Raw genomic sequence first — 25239 nt, forward strand, 5'->3', positions numbered from 1 at the left:
TGACTTTGGCCTGTCTTTCCAAATGCATCGCAGGCCGTACCCCGTGTCCTTACCCCTTGCTGGCTAGGCTCCAGCCACCTACTCACTGTGTCAGTGCTTTTAAAACCCCAGGTTCTTCGCAGCCTCCCAGCCTTTCCCGCCAGAAGCTCCCACCCTCACCTCGGGGCACGCTAGCTCCAGACCCTGTGGCCGTCACCTTCAGTGCCCCTTAAGGAGCCAGCCCAGCCCACTCCACGGCAAGTGGCCTCTCTTTCTCACTTACCACGGAGGTGCGCACAGGTGTGTGTGTGTGTGTGTGTGTTTCTCCTGCTAGAGTGCCAGCTCTGTGAGGCAGTGCCCGTGTTTGTCTGACGCCTGTAGAAGGCAGTAAACGCTGGTTCCTGGACGAATGCTGCCTCCTTGCCCGACTCGTAGGGTTGCCTTGCTGCCAGCCTGAGGGACATGGCATTGAGCACCAAGGAATCACTGTTATCTGGGAAGTTCTTTTGTAAAGGGGCTTCTTCTGCCTTTGCAGTGGCCTTGTTTTTGTCCAGACCATCTGTCTGGGACTTAAGTAAATGCCAGTGCTCAGCCCCCAGCCCCACGCCTGAGGCTGGTGCCACGTTTAATAAATCAACATGGATACTAGAGGCTGCATTGCCAATGTAGCTACTTTTAGGGGAATATAATATGGGGAGGGAGCTACATTTTACTTCCGTGGCCAAAGGTGGCAGGAGGGGATCCTGAGGGAGATACTGTAAAGACGAGAACCTGTTCCCTCCCAAACGGACATTGCCAAAGATGCACACTGCTGTTGTGGCCAAGAAAGCGTCACAGATAGGAAACAGTTTGAGAACAGTTTACTTTGGGAGGAAGCTATCCTACCAAGATCTTTCCTAGTGGCATTAATATTCAATAACCCGAAAAAAAGTCTTGCCACCACTTGTTGCTGTGACATCAGCCAGGGACCATTTATTAAGACACCCAGGCTGCAGAACTTCTGATCTTCTCAGCCCCTCCCCGGTAGGACAGGCTTTTATAGGAGGGGGTTGCAGGATGTACAATACCATATGCCACTGGTCCCCCAACCCTGGTACCGGCGCTGGTACTGGTCCGTGGCCTGCTAGGAACCGGGCCTCACAGCAGGAGTGAGTGTCTCTGCCTCCTGTCTCCCCACCCCCCCAAAAAATTGTCTTCCCTGATACCGGTCCCTGGTGCCAACAAGGTTGGGGACTGCTGCAACTGGCCACCTCTAGCTGACTGCCCCCTGCCTTACTTACCTGTTCTCTTACCTGCCCAGCACTGTCTCCATCAAGTTCCGTCCTTAAAGCTCGTTTGCTCTGCATACACTGGGAGAGTGTCTTAGAGTACTACACTGTCTGNACAATACCATATGCCACTGGTCCCCCAACCCTGGTACCGGCGCTGGTACTGGTCCGTGGCCTGCTAGGAACCGGGCCTCACAGCAGGAGTGAGTGTCTCTGCCTCCTGTCTTCCCACCCCCCCAAAAAATTGTCTTCCCTGATACCAGTCCCTGGTGCCAACAAGGTTGGGGACTGCTGCAACTGGCCACCTCTAGCTGACTGCCCCCTGCCTTACCTGTTCTCTTACCCGCCCAGCACTGTGTCTCCATCAAGTTCCATCCTTAAAGAGCTCGTTTGCTCTGCATACACTGGGAGAGTGTCTTAGAGTACTACACTGTCTGCTTTCTGGGCTACGCCTAAGAGGGCAGGCTCTGCAACCGTGGAAAGAATTTGCCATTTATTAGAGGAGGACCTTTACAGCCGTCACAGCTTTCAGTCATCGCTTTAGCCTTCGATCCTTTAACAGCGACACGTGTGAGTAGAGTGTTTTGCATCTCCACTTAGCCCAGCCGCACAAATTGCCTTTTAGAGGAGAGAGGGTCGGCATGAGAGGAAGGAGCACCCGCTGTGTGTCGGTGTAAGAATATCTGCGTACAGTCTGCATAACTGAAACCCGCACTCTCTTTTTTTCCAGCTTTGAGAGATAATTGGCATAGAAGCCACAATACTATCTTAATCTTAGTTTTGTTCCAAAATTACCTTTTCACCCTCACTGGCCCTTAGAAGTAATGTATAGCAACATTGATTTGATTTTAACTCTTCACGTTTTTCTTTTTCCTTTTTTTTTCATAAACAAATAATGAGCCCCTCTCTGCCAGGAGGTGTGTGGGCACTGCCTATCTGGAGGTCCCCGAGACAAAAATAATCACTTCCCACAGGTCTGCAGAATCGTAGGAGGACCTCAGAGGGGAAAGCACAGCACATGTCAAGGAGGGTAAATACAGTGAATCGAGTGATACAGTAAATACAGTGAATCGGCCACTGGGATGCTTGTGGTATAATGACAGGACGTCCAAAATAAAGGGAAAACCTTAAGAGCCGAGCGAGAAGACAGATTGCCTACAGAGGAGTGGTGGCATCCGTAGAGCCTGTATTTATCATCAAAATAGGAAACGGAAATAAAGACCTTTTTGCAAAGGCAAAGACCAACAGATTTTTCTACCCTCGGCCTTTAACTGAAAGAATTAGTAGAAGTGGGATTCTAGCAAGAAGGAACTCCAACGCAGGGGCAGGTCACACCGCTATAGAGCAACGGCACAACAAAGAAATGGGACGTGCTAATAATGAACTCCAGTAATCGAAATGATGGTTGTCTCCCTGTTCGGGTTTGAGGACAAATGCAGTGTTTTCCCAGTTGAGTATCTAACTACCTAACTACTCAGAGTGGCTGCTGGTTGGCTGAGATTCTCCTGTTTGTGATGATCGCTTCCCTTCAGGCGAGGGTTTTGAACGAGAAGTCCACGGGTGGGTAGAATTCCAGCCGTCAGAGAACTTCTTAAATTTATTTTGTGCGTGCGTAGTTTCTCTGCAGACAGACTCGTGGTTTTCTTTCATGGGACACTTCAAGGGACTTAGCACCCGAATACGTGGAAGAACTGCTGGGTCAAGGTGTTGTCCCCCGTTAAAGTGAGATTACATCGATGTGCGCTTCGAGGTTGGGATTCTGTGACCTGAGGCTGAATCCTGGGGCGTTCCCCTGTTTGTGGAACTCTTGGGGCCGTGGACAGATTGCTTTCTCCTCACTGTGGCCCGTGCATCACAGCCCAGTGTGGCCAGCCAGAGTCATGTGTGGTTAAGTTCAATTGTTACCTTTCCCGGAGAAATTTGCTACTGATATAAAGCAAACTCATGGTGATGCCTTAGCTGGTGGCCATATGCAACTTGTGTTTTTATACTGCAGTTGTCGTGGATGTTAGACATGTGTTTTTAGTGTGTACTTTTAATTCCGCTCCTCCACGTGTTCATTAGTCATCTACGGAGTGTGCTGTCAGGCTGTTTCCTGCCTTGGGTGAGGCCATGAATGTGAAGTTGAATATGGTGGTTCTATCCCTGAGGAATTTGACATGGGAGAGAGGGTGGCAGGCTGTAACGAAATCCTCAGTCTGCGCCTCAGTCCCAGTAAAGTCTAGAGGAAGCTGTTCCTAAGGTGTCACATTCCAGGTAGAACTGAGACCTGAGTCACCTGCCCCTTCGGGAGGGCTGCCGTGAAGGCACAGGCCCCCTCGGACCCCTCAAACGCCAAAAGGTCTGTTTTGCACGTGTAATTATGATCATAATAACACAATCTGCTTCTAAAGCTGTGCCATCTTTGATTTGAAGGTACACGGGAGCCACTAGTTAGAGCTCTCAGGTGTCTTCCCTGCCCCCGCGACCCCAGGGGCAGGCATGAAGTGTGCTAATTCCAGTCCTGCTGGGGAGAAGACAGTCCCCAATTCCATTTCCATTTCCCTCCCGGGACAGGGGTCGAGGGTATTCCCCAGAGGGCGAAGGGTGCTCCTTTGTCAAAAGGTTACTGAGGGCATGGAAAAAATTAGTGTACTTCTTTAAATGAGCATATACTTCTTTTTTTCATTGGTAGAACCCTCCCTTTTTTATGTGAACTATTGAGAGATTCTCAGTTTCGATTGAATAAGATAATAATCTCTTCAGACCTTTATTTGTTAAAGAATACCTTTACAGAGCTGAAATGAAATGATGAGGACGGCTAGCATTCTGAGATGGGCCTTTTGTGGGAAATGCTGACCATCGGAGGGTGATACAGTATGGTCTCTGGTCTCTCAGCCTCCCTTTCCTGGGAATTCGCAGTCGTATCAGGACACTCAGGTGTAGCCAACACAGACCCATTTGGAGAGATGAGGAATTCACTGGACTGCGTTGTCCTCTGAATTGTAAATGAAATCCAAGATTGATTGTCTGATAGGTTGGGGTTTTAAATGGAAGCTTTCCTCCACGTTATTTTTATAACTATATGATTCACCATAAAGATCGGTTTAGAAAGTTTTTAAAAATATTGATGTTATTTTATTCTTTTCAGTGAAACTGAGGTTACTATTTTTAAAAAGGGACTCTGGCCTCTTTTTATGTATCCCTCAAACCACTACTTTCTTTGCCATTTCTAGAACCAGTTGGAGTGTGTTATTTAGCCTAAAAGTAGACTAAAATAAGCCCGATTTTGTTTTATTTTTTTGAAAAGTGAAAGAGAGGCACAGAGCTTGTTATTCTTTCCTGAAAGTGGGAAACCAAGGGTCAGACCCGTATTTTCATGGTCAAGTTACACCTGCTGGGAGGTAAATGTGTTTATGAAAATAATAGCCCTGCTGAGGGGATGCTTGTGTGGGGGGTGGTGTGCGTGTTTGGGTGAGATTTTCCACGTGTGCGGCGTGGGCAGGGGCTGGTTAGGGCAACGGCATGGCTGAGTTGGCCAACGGGGAGAAGCCCTAGTGCAGTCCGGTCTACAGAAGTCTTCCTCTCCTCTTCCTCTCTGCTCTCCTCTTTCCGTGTCCCGTTCTTCTCCCTGAGAACCAGCGAGTCTCCCATGGGCCCTCAGGCAGTGGGAGTTTCTCATTGCTGTCTTGCCTGTGCTCTGGGGCCTCTTCCCTCTCTCGGCTGTCGCTGTGGTAGGTGTTGTGTACGGGTTTTGAGTCTAGGTCTTGGGTGTGGGTGACTGGCCCCCCAGTGGTCTGATGCAACCACCCCGGGACTCAGAAATCACTCATTTTGTGACGCGTGTCGGAGCGTCCGTCCTGGGCCAGGCACCACCCTGGGTGTGTTGTAGAAGAGTGGAAAGCGCAGACCTCCCGGTGGTCCTGGAGCTCGACGGGGCTCCTTGATGACTTTCAGTTGCCCCCCTTCTGCAGGGGGTGGCCATTTCCCCACGCTGGGGAAATGTGTATATTTGACCTTTAAAATTTTTTTCAGCTTCTCATTTAGCATAACAGATGAATAAGACTGTCCTCAAGGGGTCTGTAAGAGAGAGGAAGAGACAGACAAACAGGAAAGCATGTAACCATGACTGCTACCCAGAAGGCTGGATCTGTTCTGCAGGGAAGGCAGGCGGTGGAAGGGGAGAGCGACTCTTTAGCTGGGGCCTGAGTGTTGTGACAGGGATGTGCTGAGCTGAGCCTTGTGGTCTCGGGTGAGCGCCTGGGGGTCTGGCTTTGGTTGGGGAATGGATTTAGCGGACAGTGAGGGTGGAGGGAAGGGACGGGCAAGGCCAAGTGTTGGAAGGCTTGACTGTAGGCTGCGGAGAAATCTGAGTTTCCCAGAATGGCAACGATTTGACTTGCCCCCTGTTTACGGAGGGTCCTTGATGGCCATGTGTGGGGTGCACTCAGAGAGAGGCTGGGGGCCGGGAAGCCTGCCAGGTGGTTTTCTCTCATTTATGCCTTTACTGATTCAGGCAGTACTTAGGGGGGCTTGCCTCGACTTTATATGTATAAATGGTTGCCAGTCTTAGATGCTATCGTACGAAGAGTGGAACCAATTTAATGCCCTAACCCATCTATCGAATTTGAAATTTACATTCTTGCATCTTTCGGCTGAGTGACCGAAAGATACACATGAAGATGGCTAGAGGGAAGTCACTTTGGGGGTGGGCACGTGGGTGCCTCTGTCTGGGCCCGGAGCTTCTCCTGTCCTCTGCTTCACTAGTCAGTGATGTGTGAAAACGCAGCTATCAGTCTGCCATGGATACAGATCGATACTGTCCTCACAATGGCTGGATTGTTCAAGATTTAATTCAGAGAAAACTGATGTCATTACGTTTTGCGATAAGAGCCACAGAGAAAAACCGAGAGAAGTAGAGTGGGTTGTCTTGACAGAATGCCTCCACGCTCTGAAGGGGCCAGCCCACTTCTCTTGGTCAAGGACGGTATTGCATTTTAAACCCACGGTGGTGATTGTTTATTGTCCCTTATATATATATATTTTTAAGGCAGGAAATGTTGTTCTTTGGACTGAGTGAAATGCTGCTCGGCATAAAAGACACGCTGTGGAACAAAGCCTGCAGCCGTGACTGTTGACATGTGCTGAGCTAATGGGAAGACAGGATGGCTGTCATCAGCAGCAGGACACTCACTCACAAAGGGTCTCCTTCTCTCGTAGGACTTCCTTTGCCGGGCACCTGGCCGGGATTCTTGTTGGACTCATGTACACTCACGGGCCGCTGAAGAAGCTCATGGAACTGTGCACAGGTACCGAACAAAACCCCTTTGACATGACAAGTTGGAAGTTCATCTTAATTTTTAAGGGAACAGAAGCAATTCCAAGTTACCCTGTGGTTCTGCTTAGGAATTCCTTATAGTCTCTTCTTAAACCAAGGACGATACCAGCTGGCACAGCTCCTCACACTGCTTCAGAGAGGCTGCGAAGCCACATGCTAACGCTGGGGCTTTCTTAGGGGACAAATAGCAGTGCACGTGTATACGCTCAGCCTTGATGCTAGTCACAGAAAACCGTGAGTGCCTTGAAGTTGCAGGGAACTAAAGCAGTGTGTTATTCTTCAACATTCTGTGAATTTTTATATGTGCAAGGCAAGTTGAAAAAGAAAAGTCTGTACCGAAGTGCAAGGCCAGCATTTGGAAGAGTTCAGAGTGACCAGTGGGCTCTTGGTGGGAGACATACTCGTGTGTGGCCAGACCATGCACTGCTTCCCCTATCGGCCGGTTGTGTCCACTCCCGGGGGACTGTCCCGGGCTGTCCCGCATCAGAGCGGATTCCATTTCTTGCTCGTTACACTGTTTGCAGTGTGTGCACTCGGAGGAGGAGTGGAGGCTTCGTTTATTGAAAATGTCCAGTTTTATTATATTTTTGATACAACTTAATAATGGAAGTCTCATAATGAGCTTTTTTGCCCAAATGCTCTCAATACTGATAAAAGAAAAAAATTATTCTTGGGAGTTTAATGTTTCGTTTCATTTTTCTGTGTGTCTGAAGATTAAGTGGTTAGCGACGCTTTCTGCACATATTACAAAATGTAGGCAAGTATTTTCTGTTCTAAAGATGATTTCCCCCACAGGTGTAGTGTTTAAACTCTCAGCTTCCCTTCTTAAAGCCTTGCCTTTTTCCCATGGAGACTTAGTTTCACATCATTCTGCTTTCAAAGGAATACAGGAGAAAATAAAAGTTGAGACAAACCTTCAGTGCTGTTTACACATAGCCTGCAAACTCTGCACCTCTTTTTTCCCTGGTAAAGCAGGAGAGAGATCTAGAGTGGTCTGGGGATTGAGGTGGCACAGGGTCCCTGCGGAAAGGAACCTGGCCTGTGCAGCTGCTGTCTGGTTACTCCTGGGGGAGCATCCCTGTCTGCATCTGTATCTAAACAAAGATACAGATATCTCACATTTGTATGTGTGTGCGATATATAGACACAGAATGATGTAACTTTCCATACGCAGTAATATCTGTATATACACAGTGGAGTACTATTCAGCCATAAAAGGAAGGCAATCCCGTGGTTCGGGACAAAATCAATGAACCTGGACAACATTACACTAAGTGAAATAAGCCAGACAAAGAAAGACAAATACTATACGATCTTACTTTTCTGTGGGATGCCAAAAGGTTGAAGTCACAGAAGCGGAGGGTAGAATGGTGGTGGCCAGAGGCTGGGGGAGGCAGGGAGGTCTTGGTCAAGGGCACAGACTTCCAGTTAGAAGGCGAGTCAGAGCCGAGGACCCGGGGTGCAGCATCCTGACTGTAGTTAATGCCGTGTGGTGTACTCCCGGTTCACTGAGAGAGCACACCCCAAGGGTCCTCACACCGACACAGATATGGTCACTGGGAGGTGGTGGGTGTGTTAATTGACTTGACTGTGGCAGTCACGTCTTACAGTATGTGTACATTGAGTCATCACAGGCATAGCTCTTCAAAACACATTGCACCAACTAAATAGATACAATTTTTTTTATATGTCAGTAATACTTCAATAAAACGGGGGGCAAAAAAACCTATGGCTATTATTAAAATGTGTGTTTCCTTCATATTTAGGTAATTTTTCTTTCAATACTGGTTACCCAAGACAGCAGCCCTACTTTAATAATTCAGGTAAGTAGTTCATGTCATTTAATAAATTTTAACTTAATTTTTAAAAAACTGTAGCGTTGGCCACTGCAGAGCCACTTGGAGGTGATTCTAGTGATAATGTTGTCAAGCCGCCCATACGTGATGTAGCTGTGCCTCTCGCGTGCCCGGAAGCCCGAGGCAGGCCCAGCCCGGGGAGCACGCCTGGGTGGGCTGGTGGGGAAGACCAGGGAAGGAGAGGGCAGTGCCGTGGACACGTTGTATGATCAGCATGAGGTCTCTCGGACAGGGTAAGGTTCAGACTGGACCCAGGCGCCTTTATTCTCAGCTGAAGAGAATGCCCCACTGGCTGAGTGTTGGAAGTTGGTTTCAGATACGCAGTTCTCCACCGTTCTACCCAACTACCTATTCACAGAGCATCATGCTTATCCTAAGATAGGCATTCCTCTGGTCGTTAACGCCGTGGACTTTCTAGGTGCCTGTAGAAGTAGGTAGAAAGGACTTCTGATGAAAGCATATGACCTGTTTCAGGCCAAGGCCTCACATTCCAGCCTGGGGAGGCTGCCCTACCCTATCCTGGAGCAGAACCGGCTGCAGATCTTCAAGAAGCCACGGGCCACGGAAGCCCTGGGTCTCTTTTGTTGTCACGCCCACTGAAAACCACTGCGGCTTAAATCCAGGGCCTGCGATCTTTGATGTCACGGGCCAGGGAGCTAACGTTTTAGATGCCAAGGGCTTTATTGGCCATGTGGTCTCTCTCACAACCAGTCAGCCTGTGAGCAGCATGAAAGCAGCCGCAGACAATTAATAAACAAAGGGGTGTGGCTGTGTTTCAATAAAACCTTATGTACAAAAGTCAGTTGATTTCGGACTCCAGGTTGCAGCTTTCCCATCCCTGGTTTATTGTCTCCATTTCTCCCCTCCTGTTGTTCCTGATATTTTTCTTCAAATGATGAGCATAGTTACAATAGCTGTCTTGAAGTCCCGGGATGTTAATTCTGTCTTCTCTATATATGTAATTCGTTTTTGCATCTGTTTCATGAGATTGATTTTTCTCCCGGTTGTGGGTCACAGACTTGCGTGTCTAAGTAGGATGTGATTGGATGCTGGATATCACACATATTATGGTATTGAGTACTCAAATTCTTCTTTTATAGGAAACTGGGCTTTGCTCTGGCATCCAGTTAAATTCCTCGGTGATTAGTTTGATCCTTCTGGGGCTGGTTTTAAAATGATTTAGGGCGGGTCTAAAGTAATTTTTTAAGATTTAATTTATTTTTAGAGAGAGTGGAAGGGTGGGAGAAAGAGAGGGAGAGAAACATCAGTGTGTGGTTACCTCTCACACGCCCCCTACTGGGGACCTGGCCTGCAACCCAGGCATGTGCCCTGACCGGGAATCAAACCGGAGACCCTTTGGTTTAAATGCCAGCACTCAATCCACTGAGCCACGCAAGCCAGTGCTAATGTAATTTTTTAGAGATAATCCTGCACTACTACTGAGGTGTTATTTTTCTGAGATCTCTCCTGAATGCCTTTTGCTCACCAAGGACTCTCCAGTCCTATGGGTTGGGACACAAGTGTCCCCCAGCCCTCCCGAGCTCCAGGAACGGCTCAGGTTATAGCACTCAGTCATTCTTGGCCTGGTCTCATGGAATTTCACCTATGTACGTGTGGCTTAATATCCAGCAAATCTCCAGGGAAATCCATGCAGATTTCTGGCGTTTTCTTCGTACCCAATTTTCTCCTTGGCTGTACTCTGCCCTGCACATTCCAACTCGGTGCAGGGGGTCTGCTGCATTCCCCATCCCTACCCCACTGCCCAGAAAGTGCCTCAGGCTCATCCCCTTGACTTCCTTTCTCTAAAGGTTCAAAATCCCATACTGCCTGTTACACAGTGCCTAAAAACATTACTTTCCTATCTTTTCTCCAGCCTTTGACTTGACTATGGCAGAGGGCTAATCTGGTCCAGGTCCTTCCTCCTGGCAGAAGTCCATTCAGCAACCTGAGCGGAGTGCATTCAGTACTGGCCCTGGGGGGAGAGGGGGCGGTGCAGTTCCTGGGGGATTCTCCGAGGACTGCTGGGTCTCCCCCAGTGAGGAGGAGTTTAGGGAAGCAGTGCTGGTAAAGGGCTTTTCAGGCCTTTATTCAAAGGCCTGTTTGGAATTATCCAGAATGTGCTGGGGTGCCACTGAAGGATCTGACCAGTAGAGTGATTCTTTTGGAGCTACATTCAAGCTACGTGTTTGATGTAGTTCTGAAGGCCGGGATCACGTATATCCGCCCTGCCTGTCCGTGTGAATCAACTGAACAGCTTTCACAGCGTATCCCTGCCTCGAATTCACCCCAGGCCCAGTGATCTGAATAGAGATGGAGACAGAGGCTTGGCCTGCTTTTTAAAAGCTTCCTGGTTGATTCGAATGGGATCAATAACAAAAACCAGAGATTTAAGGGTCACCATACAGGTTGCCTAGGTTTGGGGACCACAGAAGAGAAGACTGTCACTGTCCCAAGAAGAGGCTTCACTTCTGAGGTTTCCAGGGCGGGTGATATGTTTGCTCAAAATCCTGGAAACGTGGTCTTGATGCAGGAGAGGGATGGTGGCTGGGCAGTGTCAGCCCACCTGCTTCTGTCTGTGGGCCCCCCCCAAAGAGAGGAGGGGCAACAGTTAGTTACTGGTGCAGCCGATAAATAAAGTGGACCCTTGAACATCACAGGTTTGGACTGTGCAAATCCACTTATGTGTGGATTTTTTCGATAAATACATACAGTACTATAAACATCTTTCCATTCATATTTTCTTAATAACCTTTTCTTCTCTCTAACTTAGTTTAGTGTAAGAGTACAATGTATGATATACATAACATCCAAAATACAAGTTAATCAGCTGTTTATGTTAACAGTAAAGCTTCTGGTCAGCACAGGATAATTCAGTTTTGAAGGAGTCAAAGCAATGTGCAGGGTTTTGGCTGCATGGGGTGGGGGATAAGCACCCCTGCCCCCAGTGTTGTCCAGGGGTCGATGTGTAGTCCTCCAGAGGGGCACTGGGTCCTCTTGGTGGTTGGGCAGGGAGAGCAGTTTCTACTGACTTCGGGGCAGCAGAGTTTCCTCGGCCTGCGTGCCCACACTGGGTCGGATGGGAGGACCGCTTTGGTTCTACCTCCCGTGGCGGCTCCTCTCTTCCTGCTGCCTCGATTCTCTCCACTGCACAGGCGGCACAGCCTGTGACACCTTAGAGTTGTTAGGGGAAAAGGGGCTTTTCTCCTGCTTCGTTTTTTACAGCTCCCCAGAGAAACAGGAATGGTCCCCTGGACCAAAAGAATAATGCACAGACATGGCTCAAACTGCTACAGATTACCCCGTTTTAGTATCTCATGTGACAGCTGGCGATAGAGGTTTAGAAAGGTTAAGTAACTCGGCCGAAGTCAAACAGGCTGTTAGTAATAAATAGAACTAGGGCTGAAACACAGGGCACTGGTTCCTTGCCCCCGCTTTTCCTAGTGGATAAGGATATGAGATGAGCCTTCTGCTGATTTAACCTTACAGAATAGAGCCGTTTTCCTTATTGTCTTTTCTTCCCCTTTTATTGCACTTACTCAGAAAAAGGGCGGGGGGAGCAGTGAGCTGCTGCTTTCTTGCTTCGAGAGGAAGAGGCTTGTGCACGGCAGAGACACAGACCAGGGAACTAAAGGCAAAAATAAAAGCCCCCCCCCCCCCCCCCAGCCCCCNACAACCCCCCCCCCCCCCGGACCTCTTCCGTGTCCCCTGAGAGATCTCCATGTTTGTATTCCTTCCTCTGAAGGGACAGGGTTTCTTCAAAGGCAGAGCAATACCGGGCCAGGTGGCCAAGCTCCTGGTCACAGAGGGAACTATGACGAGGGCATATGTATCCTTACAAGTAGCGGTTTATTCAGACTGTGGCCGTCCTTCGCTGAAAAAGCCTTGAGAGGCCAAAGAACCTCATGAATGTTTGAAAAGCTGCTACCAATTTTTCTCATCTTGGTGGTGTTTCTCGATCTCTTTTGCCTTGAAGTCCTGGGTATGTGTATGCAGAACAGATGGAGGAACAGTCAAGAGCATAATGATAACCAGAATCTCTTTTATTACAGAGCCAAAGTATAGAGCTGCAAAGGAATATTAAACTAGTATTCATCGCAGGATATAATTTAAACTTATTTATCGTTAAGTGTTTGATTGTTAGGTCTTCCCAGCCATGTTTATTATGAAGATTAAAAAATATCTGATTGGCTCATCAGAACAGCTGTGGAAAATTTGGGGTCCTAGGAGACCTGGTCTCAGTATACTAGATATGGATGGGATTTTTGGTCCCGTTGATGATTTATGACTGATGATACGGAACCCTTAACCACACTAATCTTTTTGACTTAAGGCACTAAAACTTTCTCTTTCTCTCTCCCCATGTTTTGTCTGACAAGTACCAAATTAGATTTTATAATATTCAGATGTTTAGAGTTTTAGACTTTATTTGATTAAGGCTGGGGTTATTATTGTTTTAAGAATAACATGAAGAAAAGGGGTTTTATATGTAAAGAAAATATTGCCTGGAATCATTGCAACCTTACCTGGAGATTAAAACTCTACAGACGTAGGCGGTATTTCTGACACCTATGCAAGGTGGGTATGTGGAGCTTCTGGGTCATTCTGGATTTCGAACTGGCCGAACGTGTTTGGGGGTTGGAATGCTGCGGAGACCTTCTGTGACAGAATGACTTCCACAGGGGTTTTGACAGTGGTGATGAGCCATATGGGGAAGTGCCCAACGTGCATTTTTGTTGCAGTAAAGTGATTGGCACTCTTAGGGAGCTGGACGGTCTCTCTGTGCAGGGATTGCTGAAGCACCGCAGCGTGTGCAGTGACTTATCTGTAAACAATCTGTTATGTTTTTGAACGGTTGCCCCCTCTCTTGTTCTTTGTGAAATAGATACATTGATTGTGTGTTGACGGTTTGTCCTGACATGGAGGTTGTCTGTGTGTGTGTGTGTGTGTGTGTGTGTGTGTGAAGCATGAAAGGAAGAATTGCAGCTGTGCCCTAGGCTCCCATAGGCCCTGGGTATGTGGCTCGCTGGTGGGTGTGATCCACACGCAGCTCTGGGAGCTGAGTTTTCTGATCTTTTGTGCAGAGGCCGATTTGAGGAAAGGCATCCACATTAAAAATTGTATCCAGATCCCACGTCAGCCCTAAACCATCGTGAGGCTTTGGGAAATTTACTTACATCCTTCTCCCATTCTAAAAGCCGTAGTGTTAGTGTTCTGACATGGGAAACATGTAGAGAGAATGTGGAAGTTGGGTTATTGGAAGTAGTTAGTAATTCTCACTAAGTTTTACTACATTCGGAGCACGGGTTGTCAGAATTACTCCCCCCCAAAAAATCCAGAACAATTTTATTTTATTATTATTTAAACCATTCATCTTTGTGACATTCAAGGACGGTCAGTAAAATAGTTCCAAGATCGAAGAGTGTGGCGTAAATCGGTAAGACTGGACGAAGGCTCTGAACAGACATTTCTCTCAGTGAGACATACAGATGGCAATAAGCACGCGGAGAGATGCTGTACATCACTGGTTATGGGAACCGCAGTGAGACGACCACCTAATACCCGCTGGGGTGGCTGTCATTAAGAAGACAAACAATACCAAGGGCTGACAAGGATGCGGGAATTCTGCACCCGCATCTGTTGCCGTGTGAGTGTAGAACGGTGCGATTTCTCTGGAGCGCATTCTGACCGTCTCTAGCATGAAACAAAACTGCCATAGGACCCAGCAATTCCACTCCCAGTGGGTACCCAGGAGAAGTGAAAACGTACATCCACACCGAAGCTTGTACAAAAATAGTTATAGCGGCATTATTCCCAGTAGTTAAATTGTAGAAATAACCTAAATGTCTACCACCTGATGAATGAATAAACCAAACGTGGTGCATTTGCACAGTGGAATATTATCGGGCCATGAGGACTGAAGTACTGGTCCATGCTATAACATGGGTGAGCCTAGAAAACGGTGTGCTAAGGGAAGTAAACCAGACACAAAATGCCACATATTAGATGATTCGACTTACGTACTTGTGCCAAATAGGCAGAGTTCTAGGAACAGAAAAGTAGATTAGTGATTAACTAGGGCCAGGAAGGGTGTGGGGGGTGAGAGCCAAAGGCTACAGGTTCCTTGGCGGCAAGAGGTGATGGAAAAAGTTCTAAACTTGACTGTGGTGCTGATGGCCCGTCTCCGTGAACACACCGAAGGTCGCACACTGTAATGTGGCGAGTTGGACGGGGCGTCGCGGGCGTCTCACTGCAGCTGCTGCAGGAGCAGAACCAGTGGGCACAGAAGCGTGACGAACACTCGTGTAAACACACGCTGCTGCGTGAGAATGTCGGCTGAAACTAAATGGGTGTGTTTCATCGTCACTTCATTGTTCGTATCAAAATAGAGACTTTCAAAGTGCCTGGAAGTCCTTATGGGAAATAGTTAACCCTTTTCCCCTCTCCATCTTGTATATTCAGAAAACTTTTTATTCATGACCGACCCAAAAGGGTGTTTTAATAGCTTCAGGACCAATTATCAAAAATTCCAAATATGAGATATCAGTTTACCAGAGTCTACTCAGCAGTATTCCTGGCTTTGGCCTGATTGTGAGTGTTTTTCCTATAGTCTCATTAAAGCAATCAGAAGCTTATTTACACCCAGGCACGTCCTGTGATTTTGGCTGATATGGTGACATACAACACAAGACTCATAGTGAGAGGTGGGAATATTCATCAACAAAAAGCACATAAATGAAACATTTTAAACATCATCTTCAAAGGGCATCAAAGAAAGGAAAAAATGAAACAGACTATTACTTCTCTCCCATTACACCAGAATTAGGTTGGTATTTTTCTGTGGGGGAAAAACAATCTCTTCCAAGTGAATTCCACAGAAGTGGGTGATTAAAGAGAATGTAAGGAGCAAACCCAAACTGACTTGAAAAGATTGATGTTAATAACCTTGCAGAAGTGAACTTGGCTCTGTAATTGACCTTTATTCACGTGGTGTCTAAGTTGGGTACTGAAGCGTTATTTAATGTCCAGGTTGTCTCTTGTCCCATTTTATCTGTAACCGATTTCTTAAAACTGACAGCAACTATGGTCTCTGATGGGGAATTATACGTACAGAGACATTGGCTTGTCTATCTCAACATACTCATCACTGCCCAAAGCATCGCATCCAGCACAGACATCCTGCTGTCAGCGCAGTAGACACTGGCCTGCCCCCCGTGGCCCAGAGCCACTGGACAGGAAGGCGTCATCCACTGTCATTCCAGCCACCTTGCTGACCGCCGCCAGGGCGTCACTGAAGATGCTCCAAGTATGAATTACCTCTAAGCTGGAAGAATTCGTTGATTTGTCCTCAGCCCATTCTGGGCCCCCTCTCCAGCATGGCCGACCACCTTCTAAATTAGCATCTTCCTCCTCTTCAGCACGTAAGAACAAGCCCGTGCCCCGCACCATGCTGAGCCCTGAGGATGTGCTCCAGTGATAGGGTGGTCACTGCCTACCCTTGCAGAGGAATTCTCCACTTGCCACCTTTTCTTATTTTAAGGATTATTACCGTATTATTGTTTTCTTGCCTTTGCTTACAAAACAGAAGTGTGAAAAGAGTCTGTGACCGTGTTCTGTCCCCTGTTCATTTTTCCCCGTAGGATACCCCAGGTACCGGGATTATTACTCTTATGGCAGGGAAGGCTACCGGGAAGAGGTGTCCAGGAGCTACGACGCGTACACAGCAGGCCTGAGTGAGGAGGAGCAGCTGGAGAGAGCGTTACGGGCCAGCCTCTGGGACCAAGGTAGGGGTTTTGCACTCTTTACTCATTTGAAAGTGTACCTCACAGGGCGAAATGGTCTGAAAAAGGACTGTCAGCAGCAACTTAAACTTGAAACAGTTTATGAAAAGGCTATGTAGGTGAAAAAATGTGTGCACTGTGACTGCAGAGAACGGGGTGTGAGCCCCACTCCCCACAGCCTGGGGAGTGGGGCTCACAAGGCGCCAGACTGCGCGTGTTGTTCGAGTGCTTCTTTTTATAGGCCTGCTGCACTCAGGGCTTTGGAACTGAAGTCAGGAAACGTTAAAAAATCCTTAGGTGCGTGGGGAGGGCTTTGCTTTGGGACTCACATCGGAAAAGCCGGCTGCATGTCGCTGGCCGTCAGGGTTGCCCGCAGGGCTCCCCGACGTCGCTCAGAGAGCTCGATGTGCATTCAAACTTGGGCTTCCACCTGACCCTTTGGACCGTCCTCTCTTTGGGCAGAGTCCGGGAATTTGGATTTTTAACTGGCTTTCCAGAATATTCTCTCACAAACGGATATATGAAAACCACTGCGTTTATTTTGCCATCTCTGCTGTTGTGGCTTACAAGTTTGGGTGTTACTGTCGTTACGATTTTAGTGGTGACTGAAAATCACCTATTCCCTGAACAAGCATTCGTTAAGGTCGTATCGTTTCATGGACTGCATTAGGTGCAGTAGTGAATACAGAGAGGCACAAGGCGGAACCTGTCCTCAAAAAGTTCACAGTTTCTGGCAGGGGGACCCCTGCTGGGTGCCCTCACCCTGAGGGGTCTGTAACAGCAGGTGCCTAAGAGAGGCTCAGGAAAAGTGCTGTCAGTGTGTCACTGTGGAGGTGACATTTCAGGCGGACCTTCAAGAATGTGTAGGGTATGCAGAGATGCGGAAGGGCCTTGCACACAGGAGTCGGTATCTGCACGGACACAGAAGTGGGGGCGTGGCCAACCCTCACTTTTGGAGGAAGCGTTAAGAGGAGCAGGGGGAGAAGTGTGGGGAGCAAAGCTGGGGCCTGGTCGCAGGTCCTAGAAGTGAACAGGCCGGGCGGAAGGTGGGTCGGCATCTGGTGTCAATGCCAACAGAGCTCTGCCCGGGGCAGTGATGGGGTCAAGGCTGTGTGTCATGAATCGGCAGCAGGCATTCAGTGAACAAGGACTGAGCACCTGTGGGAGGTACCAGGCATCATGCTACATGCCGGAATACATAAATTATCGCAGCGTGGTTTCTGACTTTAAGGATTATGGTCTTAGCGTACTCCGTAGCATATTCCAGTGTGTGTGGAGGTGGGGAATGACAGCAAGAGGGGAGCCCAGTTGGAAGACTGCTGCAGTATGAGTAAGACATGAAAGCTTAAATTACGATGATGTTGGCAAGGAAACATGGACAGGGAGAGATAAAGGAATGTTTCTCAGGGGAAGAGTGTAAGAACTATGGTGTATCAGTTGGCTAATACTGTGTAACAAATCATAGTAACACAGGTGGCTTAAAGCAATAAACATTCCTTCTTGCTCCCGAGTATGTGAATCAGCTGCATCAGGCTTGTGTGATCTTGGCTGGCACACTGAGGCATCTGCCCTGGCCAGCCGGGGCCGGCTGCTCTCCAATGGCCCCATGGACATGCCCATCTGGCCGTTGTCCAAGGTGATGGCATGGGTCAGACTGGAGGTCTGATCTCACCCCATCTAGCAGGCCGGCCTGGGCCCCTCCACAGGCCTTTGGGGTCAGGGCCCCAGGGGAGTGTGGGAACCAGCCAGGCCTGTGCTGGCACATTGTCAGCTCCACTGTGTCTTGTTGCCAAAACAAGTCCAGGTCCATGGGTGGGGAGGTCGGCCCCACCTCTTCATAGGAAAAGCTGCAATGCCACATTGCCAAGAGCATGGACAGAAGGAGAGGTTCCAAATTTCGGCCAGTCTTGCAGTCGCCACACCACATGCAGTCAGAGGGACTGCCTGCATCACGGTCACCAGAAGCCTGCCTTGGCCTTGGAGTCCTCAACTCGGGCAGTAGCCCCCGGCGCCTCCATGTTAACCGATTCTTGTGGTTATTCTGATACACATGGGAGTTTAGTCACTGCTAGACGAGAAAGGAAATATTATGGGCCAAGTAGAGCAGGGCAGAGCAGCTCAGCGTGGACTTTGTGTGGAACTGTGTGTAGCCCCGTCAAAGGACAGTGCAGGGAGATTTTTTGAAGTGATGGATCTGTTCTGTGCGTAGATTGTCGTGTTGTCGTGGTGGGTACACAACTCTTTGCGCTTGTCACCACCGCAAGAGTAAATCTGAGTCTAAGGAAATTTTAGAAGAGGTAAATAAAAATAAACAGGGAACCCAGTGGAGTAACTGACAGTCTTGCAAAGAACATCAAAGATCCGTGGGAAGTCACGGAGAAATAGGACGTTCGTTTGGTGAGACAGTGTCACGTCCCAGCAGGCACTCTCGTAGCCAAGGGGAAACGCATCTTCGTGATGGAGAGGGCCAGCTGTCACCACCTGAACCCAGCGGCCACACACAGCGGCATTATTAGTGGGATGACCTGACATTGTGTGTCTGTCTCCCGATAGGATGCAAGATGCGGAACGCTGCATCGGTGTGACATGCCCCTGCTAAAAATGTGTGCCCTGCCTCTGATTAAGTCATCACATGTGAGTGTCACTGTACAGGAAATGCTTGGAATAGCAGAACAGTGAACAACACCGTGGAGAAATAACCGGACAACCTGTGAGATTTCCACAGTTCAGTGAGACTGGTTTCCTTGGGGGGAAAGTGTCATAAAAAAAAAAGCAGGATGTGGTTTTTATGTTAAAAGGAAATAACCAAATGTGACATGAGAACCTTTAAAAACTGGCTACAAAAGACATTTTTTGAGAAAACCGGGGAATTTCGTGTTTGGACTGTCTACTGGATGTGGTCAGGGAAATGACCTTGCTGTCTCTGAGGTGGCAGCGGGGCTGTGGTCCAGCCTCAGAGTGGCCTTTATTCTCGGGACATGCACACTCAAGTGTTCAGAAGCAAAGTAACGTGATGTCGGTCACCTGCTTTCAGGGGTCACCCAAACAGGACTCTCCTCTCCCTCCTTGCCCCTCCCTCCTGCCCCCCCCCCCCACCAGTTCTGTGTTCAGATAACTTTGGGAAACTCTTCCAGCTGTGCCCCCTGGAAGACCCCGAAGGACACCGGTGTGCAGACACGGTTCAAATGGGCTCTGCAGTCAGGACAGCCGTTCCTTGAAGCCATGCTTCCCAAATGTGGTTGGTTGGCCACGGAATTTCATTTTTAGCGGACGATGTTAAGAGCATGTGGGCCCAGTTCCAGGGAAACTGGTCGGAAGAGCCTTCCTGAAGGGTGTCACACAGTAACCACCGGTGACAGCCAGACCTCCTTCCAGTTAAGTCTTCAGTGAGGTTTATCTTACTCTCAATGAGGTTTTCCTTGAAACACTTCATGAGTGTCTTGTTAAGAATGAGAAACCAGGGAGACATTTTTGAAAAGATCTTTAGTGTTTTTTAGCCTTTTTTCCTATGGAAAAATACTTGGTTTGAGTTCATCGTATAAAATTCTGACCGTATAGTGCATTATTATTTCATATCTTACTTTTTCATTCAATATTATGTTGTAATTATATTTTCATACCCCTAAATTTGGAACATATAGATCCTACATACATATTCTTAGATTTATACCTAAGTATTTCTTTCTTTTTTGGTTAGAGAACTATGATCCATTATAAATAGTACTTGTAAAAAAAAGTTCTGTTTGTTGAGATGATTATATACTTCTCTTCTGTGCTCTGTTGACACACTAACTCAGTCTGATTTCCGGAGGCGAAGCAGGTTTGCGCCGCGAGATGAGTATCAGCTGGTGGGATGTGTTACCGTCCATCCCGGTGCAAGTAGCCTGGGCGCCAAAAAGTACGTGTGTTCTGCCCTTGCCGGTGGCGCCGCAGCCCACAGAGTTGCTGAAAACCGCTCCGCTGATGGCGGTATGCGCATCGCGCAGGTCTCCGTATCGCACTGATGGCCTGTGCCACGCACCCTTGAATACCGTGAGCACTTTGACGTACAACGCTTCCTGCGGGTGAAGTTGCTCTGGGTACCTTCAGGGCACCAAAGGCGGCCAGTTCCTCCAGCGTCACCTTGCTTTCGAGTGGGGGCTGGCTTGCCGGAGAGGTTTTCTCAGAGTCTTTGTGAACTTCGCTTCCTCATCTGTTCTCCGTGGGAACTTGGGCGGGGGGTGGGGGGGGGGTGCAGTTCTCTCTCCACTGGCCTGCCTTCTCCCCGCGGTGCACACTGCTGTTGTTACTCTCTGCTTGGAGTCTGGAGGCGGGAGTCAAGTGGGAGGTGTGCTCTGGTTTTTCTTCCCCGTCCAGTATTTATGTTCTCTTTCTGTATAGAGGAAGCTAAGGTTTTTTTTAAAAACTAAGGAGAGTTTCGGGGAGACAACAGAGTGACTGCAGCGTCGTCAGCCTTTCGTCTCAGGCATCCCCGCGTCTGGAGGTGTCCCTGCACCGCCCCAGGTTTAGAGATGCGTTGTGTTTTGTTCTCCTTTTCTCCCAGTCGGTTACGGGTTTCGATCCAGAGGGAGGGAGGGAGGCCGGAGAGAGGGATCCCCGCAGCCTCTGAGGCAGACCTCCCCTGCAGTGGCTGATGCTCCCTCCCCAGGGAGGACACTTCCTCTGGACCCTCCCTCTCTTCCGTGAGGCCCCACGAGGTCCAGCGAAGGGCTGGAACGGGGTGTGAGTTCCTGTATGTCCCATGTTACACGGTCTGTGACGACATTCTGTGTTCCCTTGCTAGCTCACACTTGGGCAATTTGTTAACGGTTTGGGCCACAGTCTTGTCGTCAGTGTCCCGAAGTGTGTCCTAGGTCGGCAAGAGCTCCAGTGGCATTTCAGACTTCTGTTTCGTCGGGTGCCCCACTGTCCCAGCTCTCTGATGGACTCCGGAAAAGTTAGCCACTTGCAGATTGTCCAGCATTTGTGTCTATTGTGAGGATGGGAGTGATGCTTTCTCCAGCTTTCTCCTTCCTGAGTGGAAGCTGGACGCTGTCCTTATTCTTTGTCGCATCCTGAATCTATTGCTTCTGGTGTGTTTATTGACTGGGTTGTTGTTGTTGCTGTTGTTTTAAAGTTAAAGAGCTTTTCCTCATGACGTGAGTAGAATCTGTCGCCCTTTTTTAAAAGGCCGGGCAAACGCTTAATTGTTTCTCTTTGATTCCCAGTTTTCAGAGTGAAAAGATAGTGTAATCGTTAACCAATGATACTGAGATTTGAAAGGGCCAACTAATAGAAATTCATTTGGTAGAATGCCAGTTTAGCAAGACACATCCAGAACCAATTAGTTTCAAACTGTTCTTTAGTTAAAGATATTAGAAGGGTAAATGAAAGAATCAAAGTAGCACCTTTTTAACCTTGGGAGTGGCTGGTGTCATGTTTCTTAAGAGTACCTGGCTGTAATCACAAGTCCTGGGGCTCCTGCTGGGACTGATAACATGAAAGTCGCCTTTCTAGGAGAAATATTGAAATCCCTGCCATTTCGAGGGGCTTGCACACTACCACTAGTAACAGAAATCTTGTCTTGTTCTGTTGGCAGTCTCAGCTTTTCTAAACGAATCCAAGCGGCAGCTGATGCCACAGTAATAGAAAAATGTTGGAAAAGGGCCATCTCTTTCTTTGAGTCAAAAGGCAGATGCCAGCTAGGAACATTAGCTCTTTTGCATTTTCCTCCCCCCTCCCCCACATCCTTCCATGTATAATTTGTGCCTTTTTTTTTAATAGCCTGCCATCAAGTTCAGCTGGTGGCTGGGTACAAAGCTGTGTCCTTTTAAACTTCTGTCTGCCAGCCTGGAGCCCGTGCACTGGGTAAAGCTGGGGACCTTACTGACCCCTGGAGTAACTCATGCTACTTGTCCTAGACTCCTCTGAAGGGCAGACAAACAGCCCCCGTCACATTTGGCTGTCTCGTGCGGATCAAGCGGTCCTCACCCGCCCCCGCCCAGCCCCACTCTGTGCTGCCGGGGTTGCTGGTTAGCCATATGGGAGACGGTGTGGCCGTGTGGCCGCGCGCTACCGGCTGGAGCTGGTTGCTGCTTTGTCTCACAGTCCTGAGATGTGCAAACACCAGGGAAGCCATGCTGGAGACAAGCATTCTGGTCTCATTATTATCTCGTTCTCCTGTTGTTAACAGATCATTTGACAGTGTCTTTGAATCCTGTTGATGAGTATCATATGTGCATAGGGACCACCAGAGTTGCATTTTAAGTAAATGTATATTTTCTTTTTTACTGAAGCTACACCAAGGTATATAAAGGCAGCATTTGTCTCATTTCTTTGATGGTGTATAGAAACTTTTGAGAAAACGGAATAATTACGCTCACGTTGTTTTACTCTTTCACGGCGTGGGGCACCGAGGAAAGCAGGGACCTGCAGTGGGCGGAGCTGCGGTCCTGGCTCATCACTTAGTTTCACTTGAGGGGCGAGTCACCGGATCTGATCAGACCTTTGTTTTATTATTATTTTTATAACAAAAGAGTTGAATTGGGTGCTCTTCAAAGGCCCTTCGAAAAAGTCCCATTGTTCTGTGGTAATGGGCCGAGTCAGAGGCGCTTATGTAGAGAAAGGTGGGGATTTGGGAAACGGGAGGAATGTTGGTGAGTTATATGACGTGGACCTCTCAGAACTTATGGATAAAAGATCAGTTCAGGAGGATTGGGCCGCACAACTAGCCATGGCAGATCCCAGTCCATAACTGCGTGGGCTGGATGGCGGTGGCTTCTTCAGCTGCGTGATGAGAGGAGCCTCCCGGGGACTGTGCAGGCGCCGTAGGGTTGGCGGTTTTGAACATGTGCAAACACCCCCGGCTGGCTGGCTTGACCTCACAGGAGCATGGCAGGTCAGGACAGACACGGACACTACTTCTGTGTGGCCACTGAGCCTTTTCTTTTTAAAAGTACGGAGCTGAGTGTGTTTTTACCCAGGAACACCTTCTACGTAATAAAAACATGCCAGGTTGTCTAGAAGCCATTTCATTGCAGAATACCACTTCCTTTTGACGGCTGGGTCTTCCTTGCCACTTGGCTGGTCTGTGCTGAAGGTGCTGGTCTCAGTGAGTCGAGTCCGCTGTTCCAGACTGCACCTAACTGAAGTTCTGCGTGAAGACGCATAAGCACACGCTGTTTCAGACCTGTGACACAGCACGTAACCCTGCCCGCCAGAAAGAGAAGTAGTAAAATGGGCTTCTGCTCAGATCCCTCTTGGGAAGGTACAGGCTTCTGGGAAGGTACAGGCTTCTGTTTAGGTTCCACCATCTAAGAATATTAACTACAACCCAGCGGTTGCTAAAACAATAAACCAAACACGATACATGAAGTTTACACATACTGGGAAATGGACATCAATAGTTAGCTGTGAATTAATTTATAACTTTTTTCTCTGCCACCCACCCCCACAATCACCATTTATGGAAAGGCATCATTCAGATGCCAATAAGTAGATTTAGCAATAAAAGTATAACCAAAACTTGAATTCAGACCCCTCTCCCGTGTCCCTAACATCCTCCCCTTCACGGGGAGACTGATGTGGAGCTACCAGATCTTTTTTTAATAGCTTATTTGTTCGCGTGTTTTTTCCCCGTGACCACTTATCCCCCTTACACCCTCTCCCACCTCCACTCACCCCTCCCTGCACCGGTCACCACCCTCCTGTCACCAGATCTCGGGCGTTTTGGGAATGCTGTCTCACACACTCAGCCTGTTGCTCTGGGTTGTTCATTCTGTCCCGCCGCAAATCCCTATTTCAGCCCATGTGTGTGTCTGATACTGTTAATCATTGCCGGATACAGAAGTGAATAAATCTTGTTCTTTACTCTCAGACTAAACATACTGTTCTTTTTGGCAAATGACAGGAGATTTAAGGGACTTACTTCGCTTCAGGTAACCAGTATATGAGGTTTAGGAGATGTAGTAACCTGTGAAGTGAGTGGATCGCCGTCCTGACCCGGCTATGAGAGTTTCCCCTTCAGCAACTACGATTCCCTAAGTTACAGGTGAATTTTATAGAATGTCAGGTTTACTCCTACAGTGATTTGCATACTCAAGTCATCTAAACAATTTTTAATTTCAGAGGTTATAATGTGTATGTACAGTGTTTAGTAAGACCCAATTGGAGAAAACTAAAATATGGGCCCGATTAAGACACTCTGTCATTTTTATAAAATGTATTCATTTGGGAGACATCAAACGGTGCTTTAAACTTGCAGTGGAATGTAACATACATCCCTATTGCCTGAACAATGGGGCGTGAAGTTTCTGTTCCCATGTATGTAAACTCAAGCGTGAAACGCAATGAAACAGTACCTTCTGCTTTGTTTTGTTTTTTGAGGGGAAGACTGAGACTGTTTTGTAGACTTAGTAGGTGATGTTTTCAGTGGACACGATTTTGTTTTCTTTTTACTGGAGCCATTCTGATCCTTTCCTGAGCAGTGTAGGTACACGCCGAAAGGGCACGTAACATTTTTGGTGTCCTTCCGGGGCCCCGTTGTTGAGTGTATGCAGCACAGGCTTGCAGTGTGAATCCGGAGGCGAGGTGTGCTGCTTTGATCCTGCGAGTAATTTATTTAAATTATTTTTTAAGTTGTTGATGGAGAACAAGAGAAGGCAGCAGCATTTTCAGGCGGAACTGTGATAATATCCTGGCCCTGGCTGAGGTCACCATACTTAACACTTGATCTCACACAATGAGAAAACAGACTTGGAGAAGCCAAGAGATTTATTGTTCCATCACAATCTATATCAATACCTATATATGTATATGTATATCTGTATCTGTATCTCCTATCTCTACCTGTTACCTGTGGCCCCATTACTGCGGGCAGTGTCCCGAGCTGGGCAGGCAGGTGTGAAGTAGGTTGGGCTCCCCAGGTTTGAGAGGCCAGGGAGTCGAGACCTCCCCGGAAAGGGCCACATTTTCTAGAGCAGAGCTGGACCCGGGTGAGTGTGTGTGTCAGCCTTCTTCTGCCTGTGACTGCAGGTGGCCCCTCCGCGTGCCCCTGTCAGCAG

General features: G+C 48.2%; 1 protein-coding gene across 3 annotated transcripts in view; it reads left to right on the top strand.

Moving 5' to 3' along the window:
• The window catches only part of RHBDD1 (rhomboid domain containing 1), a 108500-nt gene that overhangs the window by 50013 nt on the left and 33248 nt on the right, over window positions 1–25239 (top strand). For all 3 annotated transcript variants that reach the window (XM_037029290.1, XM_037029292.1, XM_037029291.1), the window contains exons 4-6: window positions 6447–6535; window positions 8331–8387; window positions 16058–16201. In XM_037029290.1, coding sequence (XP_036885185.1) covers window positions 6447–6535; window positions 8331–8387; window positions 16058–16201 — 290 coding nt within the window. The remainder of the gene's footprint in view (window positions 1–6446; window positions 6536–8330; window positions 8388–16057; window positions 16202–25239) is intronic.

The sequence above is a fragment of the Sturnira hondurensis genome, unplaced genomic scaffold (genome assembly GCF_014824575.4).
Source record: "Sturnira hondurensis isolate 20B ecotype Veracruz unplaced genomic scaffold, ASM1482457v3 Scaffold0020237, whole genome shotgun sequence".
In the NCBI taxonomy this organism is placed as follows: domain Eukaryota; kingdom Metazoa; phylum Chordata; class Mammalia; order Chiroptera; family Phyllostomidae; genus Sturnira; species Sturnira hondurensis.